General features: G+C 46.0%; 7 protein-coding genes across 7 annotated transcripts; 5 read left to right on the plus strand and 2 right to left on the minus strand.

The window, feature by feature from the left end:
- Positions 1 to 1096: 1096 nt before the first annotated feature.
- Positions 1097 to 2182, minus strand: N7508_008397 (ankyrin repeat domain-containing protein; the record flags this gene model as incomplete). Its single annotated transcript, XM_058466461.1, has 6 exons — positions 1097 to 1159; positions 1222 to 1551; positions 1613 to 1735; positions 1838 to 1966; positions 2057 to 2082; positions 2134 to 2182. 6 exons carry the CDS (start codon positions 2180 to 2182, stop codon positions 1097 to 1099), a joined length of 720 nt encoding a protein of 239 aa, XP_058314307.1.
- Positions 2183 to 4429: 2247 nt separating this feature from the next.
- Positions 4430 to 5260, plus strand: N7508_008398 (ankyrin repeat domain-containing protein; the record flags this gene model as incomplete). Its single annotated transcript, XM_058466462.1, has 1 exon — positions 4430 to 5260. The coding sequence occupies one exon, from the start codon at positions 4430 to 4432 to the stop codon at positions 5258 to 5260; it is 831 nt and encodes a 276-aa protein (XP_058314308.1).
- A 1305-nt stretch (positions 5261 to 6565) lies between these two features.
- Positions 6566 to 7718, plus strand: N7508_008399 (zinc-dependent alcohol dehydrogenase family protein; the record flags this gene model as incomplete). The annotated part of the gene is made up of 3 exons (XM_058466463.1): positions 6566 to 7418; positions 7475 to 7567; positions 7630 to 7718. The coding sequence occupies 3 exons, from the start codon at positions 6566 to 6568 to the stop codon at positions 7716 to 7718; spliced, it is 1035 nt and encodes a 344-aa protein (XP_058314309.1).
- A 3898-nt stretch (positions 7719 to 11616) lies between these two features.
- On the minus strand, positions 11617 to 13046 carry N7508_008400 (uncharacterized protein; the record flags this gene model as incomplete). Its single annotated transcript, XM_058466464.1, has 5 exons — positions 11617 to 12077; positions 12142 to 12209; positions 12268 to 12677; positions 12736 to 12840; positions 12891 to 13046. 5 exons carry the CDS (start codon positions 13044 to 13046, stop codon positions 11617 to 11619), a joined length of 1200 nt encoding a protein of 399 aa, XP_058314310.1.
- Positions 13047 to 15108: 2062 nt separating this feature from the next.
- N7508_008401 (uncharacterized protein) lies at positions 15109 to 16345 on the plus strand (the record flags this gene model as incomplete). The annotated part of the gene is made up of 4 exons (XM_058466465.1): positions 15109 to 15246; positions 15301 to 15444; positions 15495 to 15568; positions 15631 to 16345. Coding segments are annotated over 4 exons (1071 nt in total), but the record flags the coding sequence as incomplete, so codon positions are not given.
- Positions 16346 to 20352: 4007 nt separating this feature from the next.
- On the plus strand, positions 20353 to 22514 carry N7508_008402 (putative copper amine oxidase; the record flags this gene model as incomplete). Its single annotated transcript, XM_058466466.1, has 4 exons — positions 20353 to 20681; positions 20732 to 21308; positions 21360 to 22330; positions 22379 to 22514. 4 exons carry the CDS (start codon positions 20353 to 20355, stop codon positions 22512 to 22514), a joined length of 2013 nt encoding a protein of 670 aa, XP_058314312.1.
- A 703-nt stretch (positions 22515 to 23217) lies between these two features.
- N7508_008403 (transcription factor domain-containing protein) lies at positions 23218 to 25194 on the plus strand (the record flags this gene model as incomplete). Its single annotated transcript, XM_058466467.1, has 1 exon — positions 23218 to 25194. One exon carries the CDS (start codon positions 23218 to 23220, stop codon positions 25192 to 25194), a length of 1977 nt encoding a protein of 658 aa, XP_058314313.1.
- Positions 25195 to 25402: the final 208 nt, after the last annotated feature.

The following is a 25402-nucleotide window of genomic DNA, read 5'->3' on the forward strand; positions in this document are numbered from 1 at the left end:
CAGCACAGCCCCATGTCAATTACTGCTGGTAGGGACACTGGCAGCATCTGTGCTCCTGGTGATAAGCGCCATGATGCGTAAGAAATCTCCACCAGTCTCACCTTTGCTGGTCACACCAGCCTCATTGACCTTAAGCCAAGGCAGGAGTGGCAGGTATTTGAACAGCGCCCGACAGAAAGCACAGACCGATCTGTCTTGACTATGATTGGTCCAACTTGGCGTCCCATGTATATAAATCCAGGTAGGACATGATCTTAGCGGCCTTCAAGGGCGACTTTGGCTGCGATTGCTCATATGGAGTATATAAGCTTTAGAAATAAATCTTGTGGCAGGATCTCCGTCTTAGCCAGTGCATATCAGGAACATCAAGCGGAATACACACGTTTCTTTTATTTTTTTAATTTTTGCTTTTCTCAAGTCTCCGAATCTCATAACTTCGAATTCATGTGGTAAATTGAGCTGACTGACCGCGGAGAAAAGAAAGCCAGGATAACGTAGGTATTTCGAAAATTAGCTTTGTTTCTATTCGAATGTGAAAATAGTCTTTCATTCCGAATTAATGTCATCCCATCGAGCTTTGTTTACGGTGAAGTTGGGTTGAGTTGAATGTGTTGCGGAGTCCATTTTCTATTGTAGGATTTAGTAGGCAGGCCTAGTTCGTGAATAGTCAGCTAGACAGAGGTACATGATATCAATCTAAATATCACTCAACAGTATCCGCCTCCTGTCTAGGTCATTATCGTAAGCAATCTGAATTATTTACAGAGTAATAGTTATAAAGTGAGCTTTATACTGCTTGTGAGCCCTGAACCTTTTTAATAAGATCGCTCTGGGGAGTATTTGCCCTCACAGAAACAGCCAGGATACTGTTTTTCTTTCCAAATTTCGCAACCACTGCTACTCTTTCGAAGATAAAATACTTGTCAAGTTTATTGCACTCCACTAGAGGCCCCTCATTTGGTGACGACTATGGATTTGAATTCGGCTGATGGCACAACAGGTGGAAAATGCCCGGAATTCTCCGATCATATTTGATTTTATATAAATTCCAATTTCAATTTTTGTTGACCATTCCACCAAAAGGTTTACATCTTAACTAGCATGATTCCGAAAGATCAATTCCTTCTCGTTCGGCTGTCTGCAGGATGTATTGCTTGACCTAGAAGATGGAAACAGACATTAGCTATCCTCATCTAGTATTCCTGAAGACAAAGAACTTACCTTGAAGTCAGGCACTAGATCGATCGCCAATTTGCCGTCATTGTCTCTCTTACCGGGCTCTGCTCCAGATTTCAATAGAAAAATTGCCGTATCGCCATTTCCTTCCGCAATAGCATGATGAAGTGCTGTAAACCCGTCACCATCCGTGGCATTGACAGGGCTCTTGCCCTCTTCCAATAGTAACTTCACAATTGGAACAGATCCCACGGCAGCTGCTCGGTGAAGAGGAAGTTGACCCCGAATATCTTTAACCCTGGCACTGCATTTATTGGCGAGTAAAGTGCGGACCGTGGAGATATTAGACTTGGAACTTGCGAAATGAAGCGCATTCTGCTGTACCGTTAGCGATCGAAAACAGCTCGGTATTACATCTCGATCCAGGTATCCTGACCTGTCCAGCGTTGCTTTTGATAGTCACATCGGCTCCCTTTCGCAGAAGTAGGTTGATGACGGCATCGCCCGCGCCATCCTTCAAGCTGGCTGCAATCATTAGAGGTGTCCAGCCGGAAGCGTCCTGTGCTAGTTTAGCAATTTGCCATAGCACCAAGGGATCCCATATGATCCCATATGACTAAATGATGTTGCACAACTGAAATTCCCCACTAGGAAAACGCACTTCTGTATCTGGGTCAAAGTTCTTGCTGGCGGCTAGTAATTCCACAACTTGGAATCGATTGAAGGCCGCAGCCCAGTGGATCGGAAGACGGCCATCATCATCCTTGACAAGAGCCGACTTCTGGTTTTCCTGTGTCAACCTTTAGTATTCAATAGAAAATTGCAATTGCGAGCCCAAAATTGCGGGAAAGCCTGGATCTCCGGGTGGAGCACCGCTTACATTGAGTAACCACTCAACGACCTGGACTACCGGATAATGTCACTACACGGCAGATCATATATAGGGAGAAAGCTCACTCCTGCCTTCTCGGACAGCTTCATGCAGCTGGAATTTGTTGGAATCCATGACTTCAAATGTTTAGAAGAGGAAGAGTGATGCGATTAGAGCTGCGCTGAACTCGGGAATGGATGACGTCAGCATATTTGTGAGCTCGTTTATGTCACCTGTCTGGTGCCAAAGACATGCTTCAGGAATAAGACTAAGCTTCGCTAGTTTAGTCAAGGAAAGGGTGCTGGGGCTGCCTTTCTCATGATTGATCATAAGATAGTTAGTCTTCTTGAATTAGACCAAGTGTCACGAACTCGTTGCAAGTAGGGCTATGTAAAGCAAGCATACCCACCCACATTCAAGGGATCACTAGTCCAGCGGACTGTGGTCCTTCATTTCAATCTATTTGGCATTAGCGCTCTTAATTCTCAGCTTAGGATTGTTTCACTCGATGATATTCCAATTTTAGCAAATAAAATCATGAACGAGGTAAGGGCCGGACCAACAAACTGTACCGATTTGACGCCAATATTAATTATTGTAAACACAATGCGTCAATATTTGCGTCTCGTGCAACCTAAAACCCCCTATCTGGTCACCGAACTTCCAGACAAGAAGGCAACCTGTGATAAGCCGCTGATTTAGGTGCTTAGTTAAACTATCCGCAAAGGTAGAATCCCAGCAACTTAGACCGGATCTCTTTCGCGTGTAGTACGGTAGGAAGTGCACTCACACAAATTGTGCGGTTGTTATTTTATGCCAAATATGAAGTCATTTTCTTTCCGTTCTCAGCGGTCTTACTTATCGAGTTCATACTTAGCGGTGAAATATAACGTGGCGGACTTTTTATTTTGGTTCAATATGAAGTCTGCGTGACGGTTACTGATTTGCAAGATTTTATATGCCACTATATAAGGAAAAATGGGTGACTTAATTGAAAGAGCATGCACCCAGGTCAATACACGTCTACCAACTAGGCCCAAAAGACCACTTTGTCAGCTTAACGGCTAACATGCCTGGGACCGATTCATATACTTGCAGTTTTATGCGAGTGTAAGGAACGCCACGCTGTGGCACTAAATCTGGATTGATTCCTAGTACATATATCTTAGTCAGTAAAAAAAAGTATATGGCCCACTCCTGTTCACACGCATATAGGAATTATTTGCTGGGGCGACTCGCCCTTCACCGCCTATCAATAATCCCAGCTTTGGCTCGTACCTTAATAGTCCTCGTTATTTGAGGTGGTTGTTCTAGGTGACGGTAGTCACTGAACGTCAAATTCTACGCCGCTCGAGCAGAAGTCACCGGACGCCTGAACGATCACCACAGCCTCACCGCATTTGCTGTTGATATGACCGAAACTAAATGGTTTTTTTCAAAAAAAAAAGTAAGGAGAGGGCAAGATCTAGCTTGCATTTGCTAAGCTTCCAGTGCCTGCGTTTTAAGGTAGCTGCGTCTGACGTTTTGGCGTCGAGGCCTTCGCTTACAACGGGTGACGAAAATCTTACGAGATGACTAGAACCTAAAAAGTAAGCCCAGCCCAGACTCGGCGGCCTTGCGGAGCTTCCGGATCTATATTCCAGCCACTATAAGACGCGGAATTCGTACGAGGGCTGGCTGGCTTCTAATAGGATCTTTGCCAGAGGCTTCTACAGGATCCATGTATAATTTTCCGTTCTCCATGGTCTAGTTTGTATATCTGAAATTTTTATTCATGCTTATTGATTAAACAACGGGGTCGTCGAGAAGTTTGACATTAGTGTAATTGATATTCACGGAAATATTCAGTTTAAGAGCAAAAGCACTTGGCACAACTCAAAGTCAGTCAGGCCCAGAATATGTCTGAACCTAGCTAAGTAAAGCTTCGACAACTGCTGTAGCGTTCATATAGTTGAATGACGATGAAGTACTCGCAAGTACAAGTAAGCAGCTTCAAACATGTGGCTACGAAAACTCCGTGGGGCAATGCATTCGAAAAAACAATATCTTATATCATTTAAATTAAGAACGTTGCGCCGATGATTCATGACTTTCAAGGTCTGACCAACTTTCTGTCAAAAGGATCAAGCATACCTTGGATAAATTGGTCACATGGCAGAGTGTTCAAGAAACCAGCACAAGCAACCTGACTATCTTATCTTCATATTCAAGCTATGACATATAAAACTGTTGAGATTAAAGAGATTTCTTTTTATCCTTAAATATACTTTCAAACATGACAAACATTGGGGTGCCTTCCTAGCTTTACGTTACTTGTCGGGTGCCAATTTTGATTCGCCGACTTTGCATTTCAACTTGCAACACCTCGACCCAATTCACCAAATGCTTCTTGTTCTACTGCCGACAGAATTGCTTCTACAGCTAGTCATGTTTCTAGAAAAGGAAACAGACATTAGCTCGTTGTCTCGAACATGTATCCGTCTTTATAGTCTCCTAGACTCATTGCTATATCGCCACAATGCCCAAACTTCAGGTAGCTCCGCTATTTTATGGGCCGCCAAAATGGGGAACGAGACTACAGCTCGGTTATCCATGCGAGAAGGAGGTGATATCAACGTGGTAGATGATACTGGGCGGACACCTCTATCTTACGCTGCAGCAAAAGGATTCCAGGCTGTGATTGAGTTGTTGATTGAAACAGAGAATTTAAACTTGGACTCAATGGACCCTAGGGGCTGGACACCATTGTTCTGGGCTGCAGAAAATGGCCACGAGGCGGTGGTAAAGTTGCTACTTGAGACGAGGAACGTTAGTATAGACCCAAAGGACTTTTGGGGTCGGACCCCGTTGTCTATGGCTGCACAAAACAATCATGATACTGTGGTGAAGCTCCTACTTAATACGGGAAAGGTTGATATGGACTCAAGGGGGTATTGGGGTCGAACTCCGTTATCTTACACTGCAGCAAAGGGATACAATACCGTGGTGGAGCTGTTGATTCAGACGGATAAAGTGAACGTGAACTCAATGGATCCTAGAGGCTGGACGCCATTGTTCTGGGCTGTAGATAATGGGCAAGCGGCAGTGGTGAAGTTGCTACTTGAGACGGAGAAGGTTAATAGAGACTTAAAGGACTTTTGGGGTCGGACCCCACTGTCCATAGCTAATCAAAACGGACATAAGGCAGTAGCAGAGCTTTTGAGTCACACCTGAGACGCAAATATGGGGTTTCGGGGGTTCTTTCTTCAATTTGTCATTACCTATTCTGAATATTTTCACGCAAACGGAACAAATCGGAAACCTTGAAGAATCGGGCTATCTTTTGTAGGATCCAAATTGTGCTACCTTTCAATCGTGAGACAAAATTATTATGTCCAGCCAAAGAATCGAGCCTAAATATTAGTATAGTACTGCTTCAAACCGTTCAAACACGAACAAAATTAGGTAATTCTCGCGGTCTATTAAGTTTTCAAACCCGTAAAACTTTTGTGTCGCTTCCATTTGAACATTGGTAGTGCGACTAAAGAGAGCTTAAATGGCCGGAGATTAGCTTGAATCGGTCTTTTTGACTATAGGCTTTTGCTCCATAGCATGGTAATGACTTATTAGGGAATTTATTAGGGTCAATATTATACGGACCCCCATTCTTAGCATTTGGACCCAGGTCAGCTGACACTATGCCTAATTAGGCCTGCCACGGTAGTTTCTTTTCCAATGCATTATTGCTTCATGGCTAGTGCTCTGAGTATCTGTGTACTTCCATTTACTATGTCCCTAGTAATATTAGTCACTACCGCTCGCTCATCTGTGGATGGACAGTATGCACGGCTATCTATTTGATGACTACTAGAAAATCTAACGGAATGTCAAGAGGATGTTGCCGGTATCGATAGTGTCTCATGTCATTGTTATTCACTACAGAAGGAAGTGCTATGGCAGAATCTCATAATACATATTGGTCCTGTTAGTAGGTGAATACGAGGATCTGGGATGGGAGACCAACGGGAACCTTGCGCACTAACGTCGAAAGATCACCCTTTGTTAGCTATTGCGTCATCATTTTATAGTAACTGAAGTTAGCTCCCGGCCAGAATCAATATGGTAAGCAAGATGGTGTGAATCGTACCCGTGGTATCCGATAGTCTGGATGAACAGTATCTGCTCACAGCTCGTGTTTAAGACTCTATCTCAACGTCATACCCAGACAAAAGGTATAAGGCCTCCGGAACTGCACCCCTCATAACTACCTTTCGTACGCTTAAAGTCATGGCGAGCAATCTGTGGAATTTATGCCGTCCGGGGCCTGTCACATATTGCGCAACTCAATGCTGGATAATTCATACAGTCCCTAAGCCAAACTATCGATTAGTACGCTTGTTCTCTACAACAAAAGTGCCTCTCCACTCTAATTTGTCGTCTTACGACGATCGAAGACGAATGAAGGTGGGCAATCCAGCTACCGCCCCTTGAAAATACTTGGAAATGCTGACTATATCATGGTCTTAGCATTCAACAGATATGAAAGGACTGGTCTATGCAGGTTCTGGTACATGCGAAGTTCGAGATTTTCCTATACCAGAAGTTCAATCCCCCACAGAAGCAGTTGTCCGGATGAGCTATACGAGCATATGTGGAACGGACCTGCATATTCTCAAAGGTGACGTACCAACGGTAGAACAAGGCCGAATACTTGGCCATGAAGGAGTTGGAACAATTACTTCACTCGGTTCTGCCGTCACTGGTTTCTTCGTTGGCGATGATGTTCTTATTTCTTGCATCTCTTCCTGTGGCACCTGTGCAGCATGTAGGAAAGGCATGAACTCGCATTGTACTACTGGAGGGTGGGTACTTGGAAACGTTATCGACGGGACTCAAGCGGAGTACGTCCGGATTCCACATGCGACTAATTCACTTTATAAACTACCTGGAAATATTGACCTAGCAGAGATGGTGGTATTTTCCGATGCCTTTCCGACGGGAATGGAATGCGGGACTCTGAATGCCGATATTCAGCCAGGGAGCTCTGTGGCCATCGTCGGAGCCGGTCCAGTGGGACTTGCTGCCATGCTCACGGCTAAGTTATACACACCACACCCGCTCGTCATTATTGACAAAGAAGTCAAAAGACTGCAACATGCCAAAAAGCTTGGTGCTGACAAAGTAATCAACGTGGCTGAACCTGACGCTATGGAGCAACTCGACTCTGTTGTTGATGGAAAAGGATTCGACTGCGTAATCGAAGCGGTCGGAACACCTACAACCTTTGACCTCTGCCAAAAGTTAGTGGCCCCAGGGGGCTCGTTGGCCAATATTGGAGTACATGGTCAGAAGGCAACACTTGACCTTGATAAGCTGTGGGATCACAATATCAGTAAGTCCAACAAGGGAAAAGATTGCTCAAAAGTATTGTCTAAGCGATTTTGCAAGGTATCAAAACTCGATTGGTCGATACGGTTACTATTCCGACCCTACTACGTCTCTTCCAGGCCGGCCAATTCCAATCATCGCTGCTCACCCATCGTAAGTTGAGGAATTCCTACATATCCATCTCGGTTCTATGGTCAAGAAACTAATGCCTTCAGGTTATGCATTCTCCGATATTTTGAAGGCCTATCAAGCATTCCAAACGACATCGAAAGACGGTATTTTGAAGGTCGGCATTGACTTCTGATAACATGTCTGTAATGCCTCTATCAGAGGGGTAAATAAAAAGAATTGAGATTATTCCTTTGAAACTATCATGAGCTTTTTTTTCATGCAGTGAAAAGGCATTTTGGGATCTTTTGCCTCATTCCAATATGTAGGACTATTTTGCTGTCATTAAATCCTGCAATAATGTCTTATGAGAAGGCTAGTGACTATTTTTGGTACGTTGCTTCGAGAATCAATGGCCAGTGGATAGACCCTCTCCGGTTAGTAGTTGGGGGGATGAATACTTGTAGATTCTCTCCTTGTGTCTCTTCCTCCTTGTTGTCCTCAACTAATCACTCACCCACGATACTCCCGGTATCAGCGTCCTTCTTTCCATTGCCGAGAGTAACTAACGACTTATTCTTGGTATCCTTCACCAACTATTATTCTTAGAACAGCCGCTTGGTGTATAGGTGATTTAAGGCTATGTTTTTAACCCCGAAAGAGTGGGCAATTTTGTAAACAAGGCAATGATTTATTGCACAGTAAACGAAATCGCCACTAAACTACTCCCACACAGAAAATTCCCCGTGGAAAGTATTCTTCCAATACCAACTGCTATACCTTGCTTGCTGCCCCTAGCAATATCCCTACTAATGTCAAGAGTTCCTCAAAACCGCCAAAAGGTTATCCTTCCTAAAACAACAAATCTGGCTTTGTTGGTCAATTCATAGGTTTTCCTAATGATACTACGTTTATTATGGAATATATCTTGCGGAGGGCCCAAACTACGGTCTTTCAAGTTGATAAGAATGCTTAAATTGGTCCCATATTTAAGGAGAAATTTGCTTCTCAACGTCTTTGACTTGCTTGCTAGTACATGATTTTGGCAGCTTAAAAAACCTTAACAGGTTCTTTTCCTACAATATATACCTCGGATTGATTGCACAATATAATTATGCTCATATTTTGCAAATTATGATTCGAAGGTTGAATCACCTGACGTTCTAGCAGCGTTTAGCTATCTAGCTCTATAAATGAAACATCCAATGAGCTTTCTTACAATGAGTCCATTTTTCTCCGATATTATCGTCATAATGCCGTCATTTCTTCAGTCGTAATGTGGTTGATCCGAATATTCAGCCTGTACCAGCGGTTCTACAGCTACCTAGAACGCTGTCAGTTTCGCAAATCATCCGCTGATTTTCTTTCGGCCGAATGAAGATAATATTGCATTGATGGACACAGCAATGTGGAATAGTTTATATATTGGACAAGTAATTGGTGATAACCTTGAAACCAATGATGAACGAGTCATTATCCGATTCGAGCCAAGATGCTACTATGACTATACCGATCATATGCGCTTTAGTTTTTTTTTACATTTTGATGATTTTTTTGTAAGTTTATGTTTTCTAGCTCTTATAAAGTTTCACTGGATTTAATACGTTCATAACAGAGCTATTTACCGAGGCTACAACCTATCCACTCTAGTGTCGGGCGCTCACTTACAAACTATCTACTATATCCCTATCAATGAGCCTATTGCGCGCAGATTGAGTCTATTCGAGCAGATAGCGCCCAAAAGGCCGTTTATTTCCTGGTGGATGTCCATGCAAACGGAACAGGATGGCTTAAATGTCTTTGACAGCATATTCAATTGGTAAATTCAGGCTCACACATAGGATGTTCTTATTAACTAAGCGACCAAGCAGTCCAATTTGCCTTGAGCAGGTCTTAAAGTTACAGATAATCCATCCGCTTCCATGTCGTCATGTATTCCATGACCAGTGCCTCGAGGGATGGCTTCTGGCCGGTCATAATAGCTGTCCACTATGTCAAAGGCCCCTGCTTCCCTTGATGCAAGCAGAAAACCTAGTTTAAATAGGTACAAAGATTTCACAAAGGGATTTCGGGAATAAGGGCGTCAGCCTGTTGACCTCGGGATATTTACACGGCTTTGCACGAAAAACTCCACACAAAAGTGCACATTAAACCCTTCAACCTCCGATGATAGTTTACCAGATTGTGGTAGTGGAATTGACTGAGAGAGGAGAAAGATGGATGTGGATTCCGGTTTGTGCACATAAATCTGCCTGTTATCAGACATAATATTCTCGAGATCGTGCGGCAAACAGCGTCCCTACTTATCTCCTGTTGCCCTGATAATGACTTACATGGCTGTCCCGGAAACTAGATTCAGTTTCCTACTCTTGGCTATCCAACATAATCTAGACTTTTCCTTCAAATCAATCGTCTGGATCACACCGGGGCGTTGACCGAGGCCTTGTGTGGTTGAGAAATATCTCGTTTGCCAATTTCGATATGGACTTCCGTGTCCGAATCCCCCCTAGGTCGCTATCGTATTCTGTCCATATTTGATGCAAGCACAGTCGAATCATGATTAGAGTCAACCAGGCATCGTCCATTTGATCGATTCTATCCATCAGTATCTCACATGTACGAGCGTTGGGGAAGTTGAGGAGTGTTGTGACAGCCAGCTCCAAGCGAGGAGAGGCCGGCATAACAGGCTCTGGGTCCATGCTGCGGTTAGATTTCGTTGTTTCAAGTACCACTGAGCCTAAGCTATCTAATTTCTCAAGAAAGACCGCGGAAAAGCGAGTCGTCTCGTGTTCACCTATTTCTTCGCGAAATGGCACATTCCGTTTTCACATACTAGAAAAAGTCGTCATCCTTGGGTTTGCGACCGAGCCGGGGTCTGCCGGGGGTGCAGGAAGATTCAGATTGCCATAAGGCTCAATGAGAAGGTGAAACTAGTTGGTCAAAGCAGGAGCGGTCACTTGGCCTGCTGGTGTCGCGTCGAAGCATGTAGCTGCGTAAGAGTTCCACGAGGTTTGGTCATAGGCGCATTATGGAAGACCCAGTCTAGACTGCGTCGGGTACAGCGTGAGCATGTTGGGCTGGCATGATCGCAACGGATTTTGGACTTACGGTGTGAATCGCAGGCCTGTAGTTGGCCATTGTGGCACCTCTTTGGTTCTGTGAGCATGTAATTTGTATCACTGAGGAGAAATACTCTGTATTCCCACCCAAAGACCTCTTTCCAGTATCTGATTTGTTGAGCGAAAAGGTTTTGAGAGGGGAAGCTACTCTATGCAAAAGATAAGGACTTGGCCGTCAAGACTTCACGTCAGAGAGGCCATCAACTTCCAAATTCAAGAACTCGGGCTTTGGCGATGGCACTTGGCCCGATTTCGATCTTGTACTATAAGTTTGGGGAGTGCCACACGTAGTGTTTGTATTTTTAAAAAAAAGATTCAAACACTTAATGTCCAACCAAATACCGACTTTCAATGATACAGAATGGAAATCAAAGCCCGGAACGACATGTTTCGACATGATATACTATACAGTGGTGAAGTATTCAGGTATGTAGCAGTTTCCCTGAGCACAAAAATACAAGATGACACTTCAAGGGGACTAAGATATATTTAGTCTCTGAATATGGTGATAATATGTCAAAAAAAAAAAATTTAAATACGGCACTACCTCTTCAACAAATAGTGTAAGACATTGAAAGATAATTGTAGCCAGCTTATAAGCGACGAGTTGCTTGCTGCAGTATAACTACCAGTTGGCATTCTTCAGTGTCTGACACATGCACAGAAGTAAGCCGTAAAAACAACACCAAGTGGCGAGTTTGATGGCAATTAAAGTACCGGGTCACTTCAGCAAGTTGAGAGAATCATTCCAACGCCTGCCTCTAGCGAATCCAAGGTCCATGGCTAATTATCGCGAGCTTTATGAGCGAGCAGGATGTTGTTATTCACGGGTCGACCTTCTCGTTAGGATTTGCGTTATAGCGGAACTGGCACCTCGGAGTTATCTGGTACATGTTCCATCATCTGTACTCGTACTAGCATACCTATAATGGTCTCAGCTCGTAGTAAGCTACAATTTTGATATTGAATAGTCTTTTATACATGCTCTCTCTCGGTCCGATGGGATCCTTCGCTGTAAAACCCATCTGAAGTTGTCTGGGTAACTTCGAACGTCTGACGGATACCGACTTCCATTCTTCCTGGTAGTGGATGTTGTTGCAAAGTCAATCCTTCCACGCTATCGCTCGGGCTGCAGGATTGTGGCCAGGAGATTTCCAAATCTCTTTGGGTCTCGATGTTTGTCACCATGACTGCCAGTTTATCGGGTCTCAATTCGCTCCGATCATGTGCTCCCATTGACCCCAAAGCCACAGGACGTTGTCTACTCCCGGCAGTTGGACGCCCATAAGATTCTTTTGGGAACCCAGCAGAATACGATGGATCTGCATGTGAACCAAGCCAGTGACGAAGAAGCGGACGGAGGGTTGCGAGACTGCCAGCAGTAATACCAAGGCCAACCTCCAGATTTGACCAATAGGCAATTTGAACAGTAGAATCTGTGGTGAATTAGCATTCGTGAAGACAGGTTGTCTGAAGACCAAAGGGAGAAATGGGGCGTACATAAAAAGTCGTCTAAGTCATTAAAAGTGCTCACGAACGGTATACGAACAATCACGGCGGAGGATGCACTGCATAACGGTTTAGTGAATTTCCAATCCCAGGGGTAAAACGAGAGTGGTGACACACATGCAAGCCATACTCAAAATTCCAATAACTGCCAATTTCGTCTGGCGTTTCATGTGAAGTTTGTGCACAACAAAGACAGGTAGGATACCAACAGTAAAGTCGCACATTGCGGCAAACGCACTGTAGACATATGTCATGGCGACAATGATTTCCATGTTGATACAAGAGCCTTCGCCTTCGATGTTGACGACCGGGTGATGCTTCATCCGAGTCCAGAAGTAGGAAAGTGGCCTGCATTGCAGGAACATCAGAAACATGAACACTAAGCCCGCAAGAACGGTCATGGCCATGACAGAATAGAGAAGCCATAGGTGCAATCGCCTGATACAGATTCGCAGGAGGAAAATGCAGATTGAGATCTTGCAAAAAATAGATGAGAAGCAGAAAGCAATCTCGCAGAACCACCAATACTATTTGAATATGGGTCAGCAAAGTGTTATAAAATTGAGCCCTGTGGATCAAATTTACCTCCATGGCAGCCACTCGCTCCTCCGGTTCGAGACTATACCAGTGCCGCCCATTTCCATGCACCCCTGCGCCAATCATGGCCCCAGAGAAAAAGATGTACCAGAACTATCTGAATGTCAGTAGACTGCGTTTCAAGCTTTGCAAAGGTAACTTACCATAGCCATAACCATAGCACCATCATCCCATCCAAATGCCTTCACCAGCCAGCCCCGGACATAGCATCGTAGCATCACAGCCACACATGCTATCGACATGAATAGGGCTGCGACGACCTTGATCGCCATGTTCCTTTGGTCTTCATCGCTGCTCATACTGAGATGAGACTTTCACATGTGGCGAGGTTTTGTTTTCTCCTGAATGGAAATCCTAGGAAAAGTTGGAAGCTGGGTGGCGCGGAGTTCAAAAACCTTTGGGCGCCACTAAAATATGACACCAAGAGATCGACAGAGCCAAAATGGGTACGGAGTACATGTGCACGAGTTTCCCGCAATCATGTTCTCCAAATGCCGGCGTGTGGAGATTTCGTTCTGTCGGAACCTGCAGTATCCACCAGCAATCCCAAGAGTCTTTGCAGACAAGGGAAGGATTGTCTCTCGTCCCGCGCCGAACCTGCAAAATTTTAAGGAGCATTAAGCTAGCGCCCACCGTTTGGGCTAGTGCTGTTTGAAGTGCGCTGTATCTCCACTACACGCGGGAGCGGTATCCCGATTGGATGGTAGCGGGCTCGTTTCCTGGAATCAGGGGCTTTCCATAACTGCCGAGGCTCAATTAGTATCGTGGTGAAAGATTTCCAGGAGTCTAGATTTGTTCCACCGGTTTGCCGTGAAGTGCCAGGTGAGACAGGATCGACTTGTTATTTTAACATACCAGGGGTTTGGCCGAGTTTGGCAGCTGTCAGTCCACTTTTTAATCATAATCCAAGATTGGCGCATTTTACAACTGAGTTGCTCTCGCAGTAATTTGGCGATGAAGTAACTCAAGACTTTATTTACTATGGCCGGGTTGGGAATTGGGAAAGAAATCCATCTTGGTACTAAATGTCTACCATGTTGTCCTGCATTATAAGTTATGCGATCCTAGGTTCGTGGCAGGTGTGAAGGACACCGCCTCTGACGTTTGTTCGAATAGCGTATGCAGACTATGAAGTTTCCTTTCATTCTGCAGGGTACCATATGACTAGCACTAAGACAAGATAAAAATACTTGGACATCTATAAAAGTCAGAGTCATTGGCTAAACAATGTTTGTATTGTGTACGTGGCCCAGAGTGTTTGCCCCTGTCGCTCATGCGTAGGGGAGAACAATGGCGCTAACGCTTACGCTACTTGCTCGGCGACTTCCCGAATACGCTATTGTTCCTTCGCCTCTGTTTCCTTTCGAGGATGGTGCTTTTCATAGCGCTCACGCGTACTATGTGGGTGCTGAAAAGGAGTACTTGTAATTGTAATGAGAACACTTGCGGTCTTGGCGAAAGATTCCACAAATGCGCCGAGGAAAATGCTTGGCAAAACTAGAAATCCCGATTTATTGCAACGAACCTCAATTTAATTGAAGGATCTTGCTAGTACGAATCCGGAGGTGGCAGGATGGAACTGGGTCTTTAGATCAAGGACGGTACATGCAATTCACAAGGCTTGTTAGCTTTGCATATGCGTAGTGCGATATTAGTGGGGAAAATTTCGGTTCTTTTCGCGGTACTCAGATCCTCTTCCGATTAAGCAATCCTATGAATTCTAACCTCATCAACTTGCGAGTGATCTTTTGGTATCATAGCCGGGGTAGAAGTAGCTACCACATTACGTTTGGGACCCTTGGGACGCAACCATGTCCCACAAATAGCTCGACGTTATTTAGATCAGTATTTTTCGAATTCCTTGGTCAAAATATATATTGAAATCCACCTACGTCGTAGTCACAACTACATAGAACATCCACACATCATCGAGAAATGAGCATTCGATTCGTGAACAAATGAGTTCATATTAACGATGGCACTGAAAAAGTATAAAAAGCTCGTAAATGGTAACGAGGCCAGATGGTTCTTTTGGACACCCTGGGCTAGACGAAATGCAGCTTTTTCCTCCGCCTTCTTTCCAAAAAAAAAAAAAAAAAAAATATATATATATATCCATACGAAATTGTGATAAATTTCTCAACTTATCGCACAAAACCTGAATGTTTAGCTGTGTAGAGTCCAAAAATAAAACCCTTGAATTGGAGTAAAGGGATGCAGGGCCCAATGATATGTGGGTGTTGGGGGCGGAGAGATGAGATTACCGCCCGCAAAAACCCGCTTCGTCTTCTCATTAATTTTTCCATCGCAAATATGCTGTCAGGAGCCAGTTATAAATCTTTAGTAACGGGACTGTTAGCCTTCTATGGCTTCATTCTTTTATTCTGGATAAGAAAGGCACCAGGTCCCGAGCCACGAGACTTCGACCGCCACCCAGGTATCATTTCAGAGCCTCACCCGTTAACCCCTGATCAGGCGGTCAAAAATAGAACCTTAGGGGTATGTGCTAGGACTGAGTTTGATTAGAATTTTCAAATTGATCATAGGCCTTAGTTCGAGCGCATTTTTGTGATTGGGCTCAGTGATCGAACGGATAAGCGTGATGCAATCACCTTGATTTCCTCGTTTCTAGGGGTAGACATTGAATGGATTGATGGTGTCAAGCAAGACGACATAAACCCCAAAGCCTACCCATCGGTATGTCTCAAATCTCGATAGACTTGTCAATATCACTTATCATTGCACAGAAACCCGGACATCATCTCCTGGACAGGCCAAATACTCTCGGCTCATGGCGTGCTCACATGAACGCATTACAAACGTATGCAAATGCCATGGACCAACTCTTCAATTTGACGCTAACTCGTTTCATGAATGACATAGGATGATTGCCCGAGGCTATAGCAGTGCTCTTATTCTCGAGGATGATTCTGATTGGGACGTGTCATTCAAAGATCAAATGGTTGAATTTGCCCGTGGAGCCCGCGCTATTTCAACAAAGCAAGACAACCCACACTCGCCGTATGGTGATTCTTGGGATCTTCTTTGGCTAGGACATTGCTCTTCTCGTGCCAAGAAGGGGCCTTATTGGAAGATACCTAATGATCCTACAGTCGCACCGTTACAATATAGGACTGGATTTAAACACCCGAGTATAATTGATGAACCCGATGCGGCATTCTCACGCTACATATATTTGGCCGAGGACTTGCTGTGCAGCTACGGCATAGCATGGACTTTGGATGCAGCGCGAAATGCTCTTGCCCGTATGTCCATGCTTGAACTTGATGTGGCAGCTGCAGATGTGGGTTTCCATGTTGCATGCGACGGCGGGCTTAGATGTTTGACGTCAGAACCAGCCTTGATTGGAAGCTATCGACGAGCGGGCCCTCCCCAGGCGGACTCTGACATAGAGATATTCGAATCAACGGAATGGCATGAGGCTGGATCTGGGCACATTGTGTGGAGCTCTTCTCTTAACGCTTTGCGGTTAGCGGCAGGGTCAACAGTGAAGGCACAGTGGCCAGAGATTACTCCTCCGGAAATTGACCCAATGAAGCTAAAAATACCAAAGGGCCACCTGGAAGATCTCTCCTGATCTGTTCGAATTGCCTATCCCGTTTGCAATTGCGGCGGGATAATTCTTTCTGCTTGTTCTGATTTGGAGAACCAATCCGTTTTCCCCCTCATTGATGATAGACAGATTATCACACGATGGAACCGGTGCATAAAGATTCACGATGTGCCTGAGTAAATTGCGAAAGGTTGTATCTGGGCCCAGACCTAGCTGATTAGATCTACCGTTGTTCAATTTACAGTACAGAAAATAGAACTTCCGATTGGTGTCTTTCTTAGCTGGTAGAAGCTCCTCACTAGCTTCCCTATTCAATTAATAATGCTTCAACGAGAATCAGGGCCAAGGCACAATCATGAATCCATCCTAGCTAGGGTTTGATGTGAATAGGATCAAAGCGACGAGGAAAGGAGAAACAAGCTATTGCAGAGCAAAGTGGATCAACATAATCCGTTTTCGCTTACTGGGGATATTTTGCAACAAGAAAAGCGACAGATCAGGCAGGCATTGTGAATGAGAAAGTGCCATCCGTAGCGCTGAATGTGGAGTCAACCGGTGTGATCGTAGTTTCGGAATTCGTATTCGCAGCTTCTCCGTTATCACTCCCAACAACGGTAAGTGTCGCACTATCCAAGTCCCGGGATTAAACCTGCCATCTCCTGGCTCTCGCTGCTATAATTTTCTAGCTTCACAAAATATGTCTCATCTGCACTGGAAGAAACCATACACAGATCCAAGCAGAATCGCTTGTCGTCGCTTTGATCGTGTTGCCGCGGTTTGCGGAAAGTATTTCTGGAAAAACTAGCTACTAGACTCTATGACCATCGATGGGGCCTGTGTGAAGGAACACAAATTCGGCTGTTAGCGTGGAAGGTCAGTTTCTAGCAACTTCATGGAAGATATTGTTATTAGTGATCTCACCGTGCATTGGGTTGAATTTGTAAGCTGTCAAAAGGGGCACATAGGCAGCCATTTTCACAACGCTATTCCTCTCCATGCCAATCATGAAGACAGCTTCGGCCACCGAACCTTTCATAATTGACCAGTTAAAGCTATCTTGGTCAAATTTGCCACCAAAGTAGGGGAGAGACCGATCAAAGGTTGTCGAAGAAGTTTAACGGCTCCACCAAGCCCTCTGGGGCGTTGTAGACATGAAAGTCAACCCACGTGCTATCAGGCATTGAACTAGGATGACAAGAGGCATTTGATGTGCTGGCAATAATATTCAGATCTGGATAAACTGAATGGATGGCATCGCGAAATTTAGTGAATCTCCTTGGATAGGTTTCGCAACCTCCACCAAGATGATCTTGGTTGCCGATTTCAACCATCGTCAAAGGCCAAGGGTCTAACAACCATAGGAAGACCGCAAAGATCCATAGGTTCTACTTTCATCCCCAAAAATAATTAGAAAAAGAATCAGCAAGTTGATAACCCGCCTCAAGTTGCATCGAGAGTCAACTGTAGCTCGTTCGAGATATCCTCAATGTATGGTATAAGCGCACTGCCTGTAATTGGTTTATTTTCACCCGACTCAAGTGGAAATCCTGCCCAAACTTCTAGAACTGGGGCTAAGCCCATGTCCTCACTCCAGCAAAAGCATTCACCAAGGCCTGCTCCTCATGGGTAAACGATTTGAACTGAACATGTTCAAACATAACTCACCCAAACAATCAGCATTGTAATATTCCTAGTCACCTAGAGATAAATTGTCAGGTGCGTTAGCTCCAATTCGTGTAGGATTTTCTCACCTTGCCGGCCCGCTCGATCCTCTATTGGACCAATGGTTTTGTTCCCCTTCCAACTAGTTTCTTCCGTCTCATCATGATTGATTGATTGATTGATTGATTGATTAGCTAGATAATCATTTCAATTCACTTTGATCACGGATAATTCCATACAGATTGTTTCCGCGGGGAAATCTAAGGAAAGAGCCTCTCATAGCATCCAAAGCACCTGCGAGCTGAGGGCGGGACCGTTGTATCTTAAAGAACTTTGTTCAGCATCTCTAGGCTGCAAGGGAAGGTACCAAATAGATTTATTTTTGGCAAGAATTGTGTCACTGACTCATTTTTGTAGGTTGATGGGAACAGCCGACCAAAGCCAAAATGCAGGGAGGATCTCGCAACGTCTCAGCAATTGTCAACTCATAGTAAACGTTTCCACCGGGGGCTTTGGTAGTGGGGAAGGATGCATCAATATAGATGAAATTATCAAGGTTTGATGACATTGGAATAGATGCAGATGCGTACTCTACTCCGGTATCCTTGCCCATAAGTCGGGCTGTAACACTCCCGTTTAGTGATCCTTTGATCCAAAAGCAGGTCTGAAGTATTTTTCATCGACAGGGATTACCCAGTATCCGGAATTAGTGACACAGACCGGCCCACTTGTGTCAACAGGAACATGAAGTCGCAGGCTATGTGGAACGGCAGAAGATAATGGGTCATTGGAGTCAACAGCAATAGTGGCATCGCCAACTGTGCCCAAGTCATCAAATCTGGGGGTTTTACCCTGAAGTCCAGGGTTTTGTAGCGATTGGCCATATAATCCTCCATCACCAGAACGGTTGATATCCTATTCAACATGTGTCAATAAAAGGAAGTCAATCTTTGGATACTAATTCAAATGGTTTTTGTTTACCTCGAACATGAAGCCGTATGCCGATCAGACCGATGTATGAATCACTATTAAGTTAGCCGTGGTATTACAGCGGTTGTGATCAATCCAAAGCGGTTCAAGACACCTCGAGTCCCGATCAGACTGCATGAAATCAACATGGTCTGCGTGAGGCAGTCCTATATTTATTGATTCAAGTTGGTTAGTGCCATCATACTGCAGGGCCACAAGGCAATACTATTCCATCCATATTAAAACCCAGTGGAGATCCCTTCGGAGTACATTTTCCGGGCCCCAACTTGGGAAAACCCCCCGGGGAATATTGAATGCCAGCTCCACTCGACTCAACATCTTCTCATCAAACTTGAATGTGTCTGATCATCAATACGGAGAGGTGGATAGAAAAGAAGTGACCAACAGGGCGCCGGGAAGGGAAAATAGGCTCGTAACCTTTCGGACGCACTCACCTGGAAGGAATGAAAAGTCGCGGAAGCAGAAGCAGGGACAACCGGGTGGGGGTCATAAAATTTAGTGAGGACTCCAGGCGCCCAGAGTGCTTCAGCATGGAGATGGATTAGGTCTTCGTCCGCCTTGAGGAATGAGGGATTGTGAGGTGCGCAAAATACCCTCTATGGGTTAGTGCGACCGGTGATTGGAGACCGAAGAAAAGGTATCAAACAATCAATCATCAATCAATCAAAGTTCTATCAACCTAGGCAAAATAGGTACACAGGCCGGTCCGCGCTTTGATGTTAGACAGATCAGGGAGGGAAAGGCTAATCGCGATCGGTAGTATTGCGCCAGGTGCCAGTCGGCGTTCTGGTGGGTTTGGGTGGATTTTAGTTGCGGGGTGTCTGGAGTGAGCGAAAATTAATGCGCAACGACTAGCATTGTAGTCAAGGAAAGGCGCAAATCCAATGCAAAAGTGAATTGACTGTACATGGGAGTTGAGCTCTGGGTAGTGGGGTGTTTCAATCTCTATTTCCAAGATAGCCCAATTGTACTCCGGATCGACCAAAAAGTTTCCCCGAGTGGAGAACGCCATCCACAATCATCCGAGTGACCTGTCAAGGTAGCCTTTACATGAAAGAAGTTGTGGCACGGAGTGTGGCTTAAGGACACCAAGGTGATTCGCCGTATCAGTGCAGGGAACTTTAGCATCCCCAATCCAAGAGGCAATGAAAACGTAAATCTGATGGATTTCGTAAAAGGACTTGAACATCTTTCTAATCATCCCCGCATTACTTGACTACTATGTGTATCTTACAACTAAGTACGGAGTACCTACATATCACGGAATGTTTCCGGCTTTCCTTCATTCCGACTCTCGGAAGTATTTCCGACTTTCCGATTACAACTGTCTATAAATATTGAAAGACTTCCAACGCGGTAATCTGGTTGCCAACGCAATCATGTCTCACCCCCTCTCTATTCTCTCTCTAACCGAGACTAACTTGGCCCGTGATGTGATCAAAGCTGCTCACCCAAATGTTGTCATTGACTTCCGAGAGATCTTCCTGCAGGAACCACCAAAAGCACTGCTCTTGGAGTTTCTGGCAGTGGAACATGCTGGTCGTCTCAGCCCAACAACCCCGAGGCCTCCGCGTCTCGCCCTATGCCAGTATGATGTGATTGGCTCAGACCGTGTCCCCCAGTTCCACGAATCGGTGGTCGATTTAGTTTCGCAGTCGCGCGTTAAGCACACGGTGGTGGGGAAGCAACATCATGCCAGTTTGACAATGTAAGCAGTACCATGGAATCAGTGAAAGGTGCATACTAATCATTTCAAAGCAACGAGTTTGATGTCCTTGTGGAACGGTGCATGAAGTCTCCCTTATTCCAGGAAGCCCTCTCGGATTTCATCCTTCCCGAGGGCTTTGAGGTCGTGATTGAGCCCTGGCCCTATGGCGGATTGGATCATACAGATGAGAATCGCCGCTTCTTTCAGGGCTTATGTTTTGCCCAAGACAAGCGATCTGGAAATGAGGACTCCAACTTCTACTCTTTCCCCTTGCCTGTCATTCCGGTGATGGACGCTTTGACACAAGAGATTATCCGCGTTGATCGACCTGCCACCGGTGGAAAAGGTGAGGGACTTTTGGATCAAACCTTCAAGCGAGACATTATCGGCCACTGCAAGCCTTCGGAATATGTCCCAGAGCTAATGCCCGAGGGCACACGCAAGGATCTAAAGCCACTCAATGTGGTGCAGCCTGAGGGTCCTTCTTTCCGGGTTACGAACGAATCTCTCGTCGAATGGCAGAAGTGGCGGTTCCGTGTCGCCTTTAATCCTCGAGAGGGAGCCACCATTCACGATGTGTCCTATGACGGCCGCAGTGTGATGCACCGACTGGCAGTTAGCGAAATGGTAAGAATCTTTGTCTCTGTCAGAGAAACCAATGCTAATCTTTCCGTTCAGACAGTACCTTATGCTGATCCACGACCTCCCTTCCATCGGAAGCAGGCCTTTGACTTTGGCGATGGAGGTGGTGGTAACATGGCCAACAACCTGTCGCTTGGTTGTGACTGTCTTGGAGTGATCAAATACTTCGATGCTGTCCTCACTCAACCAGATGGCACTGCCCAAACCCTCCCCAATGCAATCTGCCTTCATGAACAGGATAATGGAATCGGCTGGAAGCACTCCAACTGGCGCACTGGGCGGGCGGTTGTCACTCGGCATCGGGAGTTGGTCATCCAGTTCATCATCACACTGGCCAACTATGAATACATCTTTGCCTACAAGTTCGACCAATCTGCTGGCATTACAGTTGAGGCCCGCGCCACAGGTATTTTGAACGTCGTCAATATCGATGCTGGCAAGGTCAGCGACTACGGTACTGTGGTCAGTGGTGGCGTTCTCGCCCAGAACCACCAGCATATCTTCAACGTCCGAATTGATCCGGCAATTGACGGTCCAAACAATTCAGTGATTGTTGAGGAATCTCACCCTGTTCCAATAAATGCAGTCACTAACCCGAACGGGAACTTTTACGAAGTCACGAAGCAGACAGTGGAACGTTCTTCTTGGATAGATGCTGCTCCTCAGCTCAACCGTACTATCAAGATGGTTAACCCTCACAAGACGAACCCCATCAGTGGAAGCCCCGTGGGCTACAAATTCATTCCTTTGGCAACCCAGATGTTGCTGGCCGATCCAGAATCAGTACAGGCACGTCGGGCGCAGTTTGCTCAACATCACGTTTGGGTCACCAAGCATCGTGACGGAGAGCTCTATGCTGGTGGGCGCTATACGTTACAGAGCCAGACAGAAATTGAAGGTGTCGCAGACGCCGTTCGCCGTGGCGATGCCGTTGTCGATACCGATGTGGTAGTTTGGAACTCCTTTGGCATTACTCACAACCCACGTGTAGAGGACTGGCCTGTGATGTAAGTGTTTTTTTCTGTCATTTTTTTGCACACAACTAACAATCCCAGGCCTGTGGAGATCTTCCAACTCATGATCCGACCCGCAGACTTCTTCGTCGCTAACCCGTCGCTCGATGTGCCTTCCAACAAGAATGGATCGTCTCGCTTAGCCGATGCGGAATGTTGCCGAAAATCGCACATTTAGGTGGTTATATTGATTGTACTTTAGCGTTCTTCAAATTCACTTCTACCTTGTTAGATCTAAAGAGATGCTTGTAGTGAAGTGAGTCTAGGGATTTGGTACGGCTTTCGGTGCATGCTATACAGGAATTTAAAATCACATAATATATTCAGTAATCATTCAGTAACCATCCAAATCAGAAAATAACTTTTGACTTATAATTTATTGTAAACTGGGCTAAACGAACATATACACGGTAGTAGACTGCCGTACAGGCGGATAAGATCCGCAGCTCGGAATCTCGGCTCTGGCCATTTCCATTCCGCCGTCAATTCCGAGTTACCTCTCTCTTTGACCTCACACCTCACCATGCTCGATTCTGAGGATTCGTCGCGAAGAAAGAGAGCCAAATATACTCAAGTTGCCTGGTGTGTCAACCCCTGTTCTGCCTTCTGCCCCTTTTTCGTGAACTGATCAAATCAGCAACGAATGCAAACGACGCAAGTTGAAATGTAGCGGTGGTTCTTCCTGCGCGCGATGCTCTCGCGATCAAATCCCGTGTGTCTATGCTACGATTCGATCTAGTGGAATGACTCAGACTGAGATCAAAGATGACCAGTATGCCCTCAAACATCCCCCGTAGTCCAAGAGATATTCACTGATATCCATTAGAGCAACTACGAGATTCCGAGTTGTAGACCGGCAGTTAGAAACTCTGCGCCAGGAGATGCGCACACTTTCCGCCCGCCTCCATGAACTCGAATCCAGCAGTCCTGCTTCGTCGAAGCCATCAGGAATCCCGGCTGCGGGTGGTCTGCGTCGCATCTTGAATGCACCCAAGTCACCAACTTATGTCGGACCCACAAGTGCAGAGTTCGGTCTTAATCGTCCACAATCATTTTCTTCGGATGAGAAAGAGGCTGCTGAAGGTCGTGACGAATTAGACCTATCAACAGTTGCCCCGAGCCCTGCACCGTCCGACGAGGGCGAGAATGTCGCCACTGGGGATCCTCTGGAAAGCCTAGGGCTCAATGAAACACTCCGTTTGGTACAGATATATGAGGACACGGTCGGTGTGATGTACCCTTGTGTCGACTTGGAGAGTGTGCGCGCATATGTCTTGGAATACTATCGCTCTAATTCAACAACCGGGCCTTCCGAATCGATGGCACCCGTTGCCGATGATTGGTTCTCTGCAAGAGATGCCCAAGTTCTCAAGATATTGCTGGCAACTGCTTTGCTGGCGGAATCGCACGGTCGCAGTGAACGTGCTGCCCATCTAGCCGACAGTGTCGAAGACCGTTTTGCGAGCAGACTAAAAGTCGCCGAAGTCGACATGAAAGAAATTCTCATTCTGACCTTGTTGTCCATCTTCCATTCTTATCGAGACGACGAAGTCATTGCTTGGCGATTGATCGGGATGGCAGTCCGAGGGAGTACAGAACTAGGCCTACACCGTCAAGACACCTGGCAAAAGACTGGAGGTGTTTTTCCGGGGGAATTGGAGTGGACATGGGCGAGTCGACTATTCTGGTGTATCTATGTACTGGACCGGAAATGGTCCTTTGGAACAGGTCTTCCCTTTGCGATTCAAGATGCGGATCTGGATGTCAACCTACCTGAGCCGGGCCACTCCACACCATACCTGACATGTATGATCTCTTACGCTCGTCTGAGCACAAAGATATGGGGGCTGGTTGTGGGCTGGTCCAATCGTTCACAGGCAGCGACTTTAGACGGTGTCGCCTATTTGGATGCTCAAGTCCAACAGTGGATTCGTTCAATTCCACGCGAACTACGATTCGATCCAAGCTGGCGCTCTCCGGAGGGATCGGAGCATACCGACCGAGCCATGATGCTTCAAGTTCTTCTTGCTCTGCAGGCTAATCAGCTCCGAATTCTTGTCTACCGCCAAAATCTTCTAAGTGGTGAACGGATTGCAGACAACCTTGTGGGCGCGTCAACCGCCGTAGAGACAGCCAAGAGCACTGTGCACATGCTGGATTATTTCAGCCGGGTTTCAAGTATATACTTCCAGCGCCCGGAGCCATTCAATTACTTTCTGTTATCAGCTCTTGCGGCCCTCTTCTTGGCTGTCTTACATGCTCCATCGCGTTTCAGCCACGCCTGCCGACCCGAGTTTTATACGGCTGTAGATATGGTCCGACGCTCGGCAACCCGGGCCCGTACCTCACGGAGATTGCAGAAAATCATACACAGCCTGAAGCTGATTCAATTGAATATTCGGCTGGACGATGCCGGTCGCCAATCCGTTCGTCGCGGCCCGAGTGGAGGTTTAAAGGACGATCCGTCGGATCCCTATTCGCTTTCTACCTCGCAAACAAGTCTGCAGTTATCTCACGCAATCTGGAATACCACCCCGCGGTCTGGCACAGCACAGTCACCCGGGCAGTACACTCCTAGCCTTCACCAAACTTCCGGAATCCCTACTCCTCAGCCCTCGTCTACCACCCTCTGGCCAATCTCACCCGGGATAGTAACAGGAGCAGAGACAAATGGCTGTGAAGACTTAAGCAGCTTCTTTGAGATTGCAGGCGGGTTCTATTTTGACCCCCACACTGATCCGGACGTCTCCGTAGACGTGGGCTTGACTCAGACAAGCGACACACGATTGCCTAATGCGTTAGATGCTTTTCACGCCGAAGATGAGGCATTGACTCGAGTGATGGCAGGTCTACTGTGAGAAGGAGAAAGGGGTTGTAGGCACAATTATTTAATGCAAACATAACCTGAAACGCAAGTTGGACATATTGGGCAATACTCCGAGCGTGCTCCATGTTCCGCTTATTCTTACCTCCTTCTGTCCAACTGAAGAAACGCACAGTGCCATCTTTGAGGGTCCCCCGGAACTTGGCGTGTCTCGGTTGCATGGTGGCGCCTGTAGCTAGTGT

This window comes from Penicillium antarcticum (genome assembly GCF_028974205.1).
Source record: "Penicillium antarcticum strain IBT 31339 chromosome Unknown utg000009l_segment0_segment0, whole genome shotgun sequence".
Lineage (NCBI taxonomy): Eukaryota > Fungi > Ascomycota > Eurotiomycetes > Eurotiales > Aspergillaceae > Penicillium > Penicillium antarcticum.